Raw genomic sequence first — 8151 nt, 5'->3', positions numbered from 1 at the left:
ACCTGTGCTGCCTCCTTGCTGCTGCCGTTGGCCACTACCTGTATTAGTGGCACGATTTTCCTTGCCGTGGAGTGACTGGCTGAAATCAATCAACGCCCGGAGTCCATCCAATGTCATCTCCGCATCACTGATCCGCGCAGCTGCTCATACTCGTAAAGGTCAGGAAGGCTGTCCAGCATAATCTGCCTCATGTTGATATCCTTGACGTCGTAGCCGTAGCTCTTCAAGTCCGACTTGATCCTAAACATCTTGGTCAGGTGAATGCTCACATCGCCTGTTGGCGAGCACTTGAGCTCCTTGAGCTCGTCGCACTTCCGGAAAATGATGCTCTCCTTGATCACCGAGTCCATGCGCCTCTTGTAGATCTCGTTCACCTCCGCCCACATCTCAGTGCCGGTCTCCAAGTGGTCGACCTGCTGCAGGCGGGGTGGCGGTATCGCCGACGCGATCATGCGCTGGATCTTGCGCTGTGGGCGATCAAAAGCTATCTTTCCTTCCGCAGTGCTGAGTTGGTCTCTCTTAAGCCTGCCTTCCGCGATGTCAAATATCGCATACTCCTTGAACGTTGTCCGCGGAAGCCACTTGCGCTGACGCCAATCGATCTCTTCGCCGTCGCGATTTGAAGGAAAGCTGCTGGACCACTGGTCTTTGGCCTTGTCCAAGAGCGCCAGCATGTCCTCGCGTTGTTGATCCATTATTTCTTGGCGTTGTATGATTATTTCCTGAGCGCTCGCTTGGGCTCATAACCCTGTTGGAATATGGGTGGTAAAATAGCAACTGATGTATTAGAACCAAGGCATTCTCCCTACACTTGCTCTTAGAATATGCACCTACCGAGACCCCCCCGAGGCTCAGAACCCCCCCCCGACCCCTTAGGACACTTTAACCGCCAACGGCCGTTCGGATAATCGTATCTGGATTCTTTTTTCAACAGAAGCAATATAGCATTTGACGCAACGCGTGTGGCATTGCAAAAAAGCTTCGTAGAGCAAGATTCCTTTGATTTCAAATGCCGCTTTATCAAAAGAATAGTTATACGTCTGCAACGCTATTCCTTACTCAGCACTGGGTGTGTATCTGCACTGGAATATCTTGTGGTGGCATCTCATGGTGAGATTGTCAAATTAAGAATACTCTACAGGCTGATTTTACCTCTTTGTTTTGTGCCTCAGGCTCGGATGTTAGATTTAAAAAGAAATCGACCAGATACACTGGCGTTGCCGCGCATCACGCACAGAAGAAGCTTTGACACACCAGTCCCGGCTGGATAACATGAGTTTGTACGCTTAAACAGAAGCAAAACCAAGTGCCTCCCAAGTAAGTGATACTGACAAAACTTCTATCTCGTACGTGACATAAACTAGAATGTGGTATAAATATAAGCTTATACTATGTATGCTTGACGGCCTTAACTTATGTATCACATTGCGTGAGGCTAGCATACCACGCGCCGCACGCTCCTTTCCTCTATAGAGTCACATCACCTTCATCCTTACTAGTACCTGGTATTTCTGAGCTTCGCGTAACGTTCGGGACACAATTGTAAATTGCATCTGTAATACTCCCTCCGTACACATCCCTGTGCTTCATATTTTCTGCGATTTGCGACAAAAGTAATGATGAACGAGCATCCACTGCGCCTTGGGATTCTTCTTCGCTACTTATTCCTTACATCGCCAAATTTTTCACCTCAGGATCTCAGAGGTCCCGACGTTAAAACAAGAGGTTTATCAACTGGAGCGGCTTAGTGATTGTCCGAGTCCTGATTGAACTTCACCAAGGTTTTGGTGCCCTCTACGTCCCGCCTCATCTCTGCCCGATGCCACGGACATCGTTTAATCTTCATGCATCAAAAAGAATTCTTTCACCTCGCCATAAGGTTCAAGAAGATGCCTATCTTTTCAATTGAGCAGAATTTGAATCAGCATCTATTTGCAGACGCTAGAATCGCTGCAGACCCCGCAGACCCAAACGGTCGTACTGTTGGATTAAAAATGTTATAGGTCCCTGCTTCGTCGCGGCGGGGCAATTAAGCCAATTCGTGCAGCTTTTGCTTAAAACGTGACCGAAAGGTGCGCTCATAGTGACTAACCGGGGGCTTTTTAACTCCAGATGTCACCATGTCTTTGCATTTCCTACTCCCAGAACAGTAAGGGCTGGGTATATTCGCCATCTTAGAGAAAGGTATCTCTTGCACGAATTACATGAAAATATCTTGAGAGCTCCGTTCTATATTTGCGCACTGGGAGAAGAAGGCACGATCTTTCGACTTACGTTACTGCAATCCAGCTTAACAGTAGGTATCAAGATCAGAACACCGATTGATTGTTGACTATAGTAAATGTCACGATCAGAACACCGGTTGATGGTTGGATATGCAAAGTACAAAGGATGACCACCGCCGTGGTAGACGTTCACCACTTCAAGCTTTTGCTGTGTGTAGCTCTGCTCAAACACCTGAGCCTGTTGCATCAGGTACATGTTAATTCTCAATATGAACAAGGCCGAACCTTAATTACAATATAAAATTTATTTGGTTGGCTGACCTGTTTTTACTTGAGAAAATGAAGACAGAGGTGCGCTAAGTTGCAAGTCGCAACTTTACCTGGGCAATCTTACCAAATAGAACCCTGAAAAGCCCTCAGATTAAATGCATCTCATCCACTTTATCAAAGTAATAGATTACAGTTCGGTGAGCCCACCGAATCGCTATCTGCTTCACATAAAATAATGCATCTTCAACTTTTGAGTACGGCCGGGAGCAATCCTTACCACCATCAATTTTCGTGAACACTTTTAAATTATAGTGGCACATCGATTCTCACCTTCAGTATGTCCATGCAAACTGTGCTCATATAGTCTATCTTTAGTATGCGCTTCCTAAGCTGCGCAATCGTACCGATTGGCTTCAGTCGCTCAAAGGCCCCAAAACCAAACTGTTTCTTGAGAGCAGAGGGTAGCTTGGTCACAGGCGATCAACGTTAGATTCAAAATTTCCAATATAATTCTCCCCATTTAAATGTATGCTGCGTTCTCTTCCGGTATTGAACTTAACCGCTTTTGCGACCCATAAATATGTTCCAAAGTAGTAAGGGTATACCTCAGGCTACAAGGCTGCAGACAGAAAGGTCAACAGCATTAAATATTTTTACCCACTATAAATCAATGTGTATTTTTGTTTGTCTCTGGTATTTGCATGATGGCTTGGCACGTCATGTTTTATAGCCATAGCGCCACGCTCTCGTGTCATGCACCCTATTTCGTCGCGATTTAGTCACTAATTTGGTTTCAAAATATAGCCGGGCATCCGCGTTCCTCACCACCGAGAACGTAGCCACTAACAAAGTGGTTTGATACACAGACACAACGCGTCCTGAACAGTTGTGATATATATACATTTATTTCACGTAGATGCGTTAGACAGTCCCTAAGGCACATAATCAGCTGTTTCCGGTGTATCACGCTCGAAGTATTCACTGAACTGAGAGAAATATCCTTTTCCCTCGTGAATCTTTGTTGATAAACATCAATCAGGTAATTAGCACTTTTACGGTGCAACTGACCTTGCTATCTGTAGCTCACCCTTTCATTAATTGACGTTTGCACCTGAATGAAGGCTGCACTAAACATATTTAATGATGCATGTTTTGCTACTTGCCTTTAGCAATTCTAGCTTTGGCAAATGACGTCAAGTGGGCCCTTTGTCATCAATTTGCTTCGAGCGCCGCACGAAATCGCCTATAAAGCTACACTGATATCTTGGTGAGAGCCATTGTCGTATAGCAAAATACTTGGTTTGATGAACCAGGTATTTATTACGCACTCCTCGATGCAAGAGCAACGTTTGTGGTGGGTTTGTCATGATTACACCATGATATTCCTCAAAGAGTTAATGCAATTCAATTGATCCTTAAGGATAGTGTTCTCACATACTACCGTAAAATCTTGTCTATGGTAAAGATAAACTCTAAATCCGCAATAAAGAATTGCTACTCTCCATAACCTCTCGAGACCAAATCTAACTGTTGCTGCCTTCCGAGTGAAACTCAAGGCGCCTAGCAATATTCATTGCTGTTGATTCCGAGCAACCCTCGTGTTGCACAGATGTTATCGCAACTTCATGCCCGAACTCAACGTTTTTTTTCACCTAGAAGAGATGGATATATGACTCACCAATTACGAAAGTTTGTGGCCCCTAATATTTTTTACTATTCACACCACATTGCGTTCCAGCCACGACATATTTGAATGTGATTACATCCAAATTCAGATCAAGGACACGACAGCGTATACGATACAAGTCTTCAAATATTACAAAAACGTATAATCCTCCGACGGTGCTCGTCTTAAGACACACGAATATCGTATCCGTATTCAGCATCCTCGAAACCTTAACTGTATTTGAGATTCGGGCGCCGTACGCAATTGATCGCCACTTTTGAATCTATCGGGAGTTTTCACATTCTTACAAAGCCCGGGATGGTAATATTGACCTGTAACAACCCTGGGCTGCGAGTCTTTTGTCCTTAAACAGTCTTATTTGTTTGGGCTAGACACCATAGAACTTGGTTTACACGATAAACAATAGCATCCGGATGTATCCCAGAAGGGCAAAATGTGCCTGCTTAGATTTGGCATTTCCCTACAAAGGGGATATCGATGCTGTGTGGGAGCGGGACTCTATCCATCCCTCGACGGGGCGGGATAAATACAAGTATGGCAAATACGTTTAAATATGCCGCAGATGTAGCACCTGCGATTATCAAGAAGGTGCTCGGTAGGGTAATGGTAACGATATGTTTGATTTCTCTTTTATGAGGTTGATGATACCTGAAGCACTCATAGATTCCTCGCCTCCCACAATTAATCCAGACCTAGCTAAACCTAAATAGTTGAGTTAACTATTATTTCTTTCGGCCACGCCACAGACAAAGAGACAGCGCATCACTATCGCAGCCCCTAGCAAGGAGGCCACATGAGCAGAATCTCAGCGGTAGAGATATCCAAAACATGGGAAGTGTGGAAGCGACAAATATCTAAGACGTTTGCACTGCCTTACCGTAAAATCAAAATTATAGATTGCATACTCTTTAGAGGGGCAAAACCTGGCGGACTGTGTCGAGAATTAGAGGTTCCTTTGTCCGCGACGGCGGAGAATTCTCTCTCGAAAGCAATACCAACAAGCCTCCGTCTTTATGAACGGTTACCGGACAATATTGGAGGAAGCAGAGCGCGTCGCATCAATTGTGTAGCTATTCTCTCATCCAGAATGAGATGGTTTCTCTGTACATTCGTCAAAGAGATCGACAGCTTACCATCAGCGGTCTCACAGAAGGTGTCATACCACACCTAGCCGAGTCGATGGTTTCCCACCGTCAAATTCATGTAGCGAGGAGCACGTTTGTGCGGTGCAATTTCTTCTTCCGGTCCTTGAGATTTGTCCCAGGAACAGATCATTGCACAACTTACACATGGTGTATAGTCCATTATAGCTCAATCAAATCGACTACAGTTTTTGCCAAATGCAACGGCGTTGCTGTGCACTTGCTACTGGGAATGCTTGGTCTCGAAAAGGCTGTATCAGTAAAGCATGGTTAAGGGGCTCGAAGCGGAATAAGAGTATAAAGGTGTTTGATATTGAACTTTCATTCACGTAAAGCTACTTCAAAAATGGTTCTCGAATGTCTTTACACTAAAAGCAACCTCACCGTAGATGACCGTTGGCTGTATGTCCTAATGTATCGTAATTCTTGGTCAACCTCAATGCACAATTCAATGCCATTTGGGGAGACAATATTCATTTCTAAAAAAATGGCGTTACTACTACCCCTTTCTTAATTGTGAAGTTCAGCACATTTACTTCGATATGGGATTCGTGATTATGAAGCAAATGTAAAGAGTAAGAAATACCACATTCAAAGGCGTTTTATCAGAGCTATTCGATGTCTAAAACATAAACAAGCTCTTGTAACCATACGATGCGGCCCCGGCCGCCATAAGTTCCATCTTATCGACCACATTCTGAAGCAAGGCATCGCCATGCCGGATTTCTATTACCATCGCTCCTCGGATAACTAATAAACGCGGTGAAAAATATTTATGAGCTATTCGAGGTTATCAGTTATCCGAGCTTTTCTGCGAATTATTTTCGAAGAGGTAATATAATATAACGCTAACACGATTAACAAATGCGCAGAGGCTCGAGGTCTGCAATCAAAAAGCCAAAAATACATTTGGTGAGTCAAAGGGTGCTTGCGACATGGGCTACTCAGAATATTTGCGCTGAAACCACTCAATCTGCTATTTGTAGCATCCTCAAAATAAGTCGCGAGCTCGAGACCATGACTAATGCCGATTTTTCGGCCAAACTGTCCCGCACATCACTCGCAGCTCGATGACGCCTTGGCGACATGGGTGCTTCAATGCCTGACAAGACATGTAGCCATCACTGGAATTCTCATCAAAAGTACGTCTGAATGCGTTTGCCTTTGTGGCTGCATCAAAATCAAAGCAAACGTCTTTGCTGATTGACTTGGCTTGTGTGTGGATGCAAGCAAATATTCCAATGGATGGCTGTAACGCTTTCAAGAGAGAAACAAGCTGTGTTGCATCAGAATCCATAGTGAGAATGGTGCAGCAGATCCGGCAGTAATTGATGCTGTCCTTCTTGCGCTTTCAGCAGTCATTGCTCGGTATGGGCTGAAGGATGTGTTTAACATGGATGAAACTGGGATGAATGCTAGCAAAGTACTTTGCATGGGAGCTCCTTGATTGAAGTCTTTGTACGATTGTTTCGGTTCAATGTTCCAGAAATCACCATCGCACAACAGCAGATTGAGGGACGTAGACAAGACAGAGTAAGTTTGTTCGCATACAATTTATGGATTTCAAATGAAAAGGCTGACTAAGCTATCATTCTCTCTTCTGCATCATAGAACCGCATCATCATTGCCTTTGCTGCCAACGCAGATGGGTCGGAGAAGCTCAAGCCTTTGTTCATTGAAAAGACCAATAAGCCTCGCTCATTCAATCGTAAGACAGGAGAGCAACTGGGTTTCAATGATCACAGCAATAAGAAAGCGTGGATGACCAGCGCCCTCTTCCAGTAGTGGTTGAAAAGGCTTGACAACAACATGAAGGTACGCTTTGGATGTGCTCTTAACTACTTCAATCTCTGTTCTTTTAGGCCAAAGATAGATGGATCCTTCTTTTACTAGAAAACGCCACTTCTCACATAGTTGACGATCACCGGGTGAATAATGTCGAGGTGGTCTTCCTTCCTCCAAACTACACGCCTAAGATTCAGCCCATGGATGCTGAAATAATCTTCGCGTTTAAGCGATATGGCGGAAAATATCATCACTAAAATGCTGTTGATCGTGACAATCGAGGTATCAGCTAACCGCAATGAGATGGCGCAAAGCAGCTTGGGAGGAGATTTCAGTAGCTACCGTGGCCAATTTTTTTTGCCACACTGGTCTCTTTGCAGAGCCTCCTCATATATCGGTGCCCAATATGGAGGGCAATACATTGACCTGTGCGACGCTAGTCAGAGGCTTCCTCTTAAAAATCCCATGATATTTAAAGAGCTTTTGAGTACAATGATGGAGGACGACACAGCAAATCTGGATTTGAATAACAATGAGATTATAGCCGTGCTTCAAGAGGCGGAAGAAGAGGAGAATGACAATCAAGAAAAACGAAGATGTGGGAAAGCAAATAGTCACGAAATTAGAAAAGCTAAAAATCCTAGCAATTACTGCTTCACTGCTAGATGTGACGAACCCCACAAATAGAGTGGTATTCAGGCGCAAACCGGAAATGCAGAAATCTCTTAGAACGATGGCGACAGTCCAGACTACCATTGGCTTGTGGCTGGCTTCAAATTAGTCCAGCATGATTGCTTGGTACTTCATTGTCTTCTACATCAACAAAATTCATGTTTGTCAAAAATGTTAATTAATGCAATACCTACTTCTCGATTTGCGGCCTCGCTTGCACCACGAATTAAGATCACCCCAATAGTAGCCTCTTCCACTGTTCGCAATGGACGCCTCTGAAGCCCTCCCAGCCCCGACGGATGTCGCGATGGTCGACATCGCTTAACCTGATGCGGTTGCAATGCCCCTTGGGCAACCTGTTCTTCTTGAT

General features: G+C 44.5%; 3 protein-coding genes across 3 annotated transcripts; 1 reads left to right on the top strand and 2 right to left on the bottom strand.

Annotated features, from left to right (window-relative positions):
* Positions 1 to 113: 113 nt before the first annotated feature.
* PHALS_07191 (multidrug resistance protein abc superfamily) lies at positions 114 to 695 on the bottom strand (the record flags this gene model as incomplete). Its single annotated transcript, XM_024720615.1, has 1 exon — positions 114 to 695. One exon carries the CDS (start codon positions 693 to 695, stop codon positions 114 to 116), a length of 582 nt encoding a protein of 193 aa, XP_024585796.1.
* Positions 696 to 1835: 1140 nt separating this feature from the next.
* On the bottom strand, positions 1836 to 2082 carry PHALS_07190 (uncharacterized protein; the record flags this gene model as incomplete). Its single annotated transcript, XM_024720614.1, has 2 exons — positions 1836 to 1893; positions 1982 to 2082. 2 exons carry the CDS (start codon positions 2080 to 2082, stop codon positions 1836 to 1838), a joined length of 159 nt encoding a protein of 52 aa, XP_024585795.1.
* Positions 2083 to 4975: 2893 nt separating this feature from the next.
* On the top strand, positions 4976 to 5353 carry PHALS_07189 (uncharacterized protein; the record flags this gene model as incomplete). The annotated part of the gene is made up of 1 exon (XM_024720613.1): positions 4976 to 5353. The coding sequence occupies one exon, from the start codon at positions 4976 to 4978 to the stop codon at positions 5351 to 5353; it is 378 nt and encodes a 125-aa protein (XP_024585794.1).
* Between the last annotated feature and the right edge of the window lie 2798 nt (positions 5354 to 8151).

Source organism: Plasmopara halstedii (genome assembly GCF_900000015.1).
Source record: "Plasmopara halstedii genome assembly, contig: Scaffold_3073, whole genome shotgun sequence".
Taxonomy (NCBI): domain Eukaryota; phylum Oomycota; class Peronosporomycetes; order Peronosporales; family Peronosporaceae; genus Plasmopara; species Plasmopara halstedii.
The sequence above is the reverse complement of the archived record's forward strand: the minus strand, read 5'-3'. Positions and strand labels throughout refer to the sequence as shown.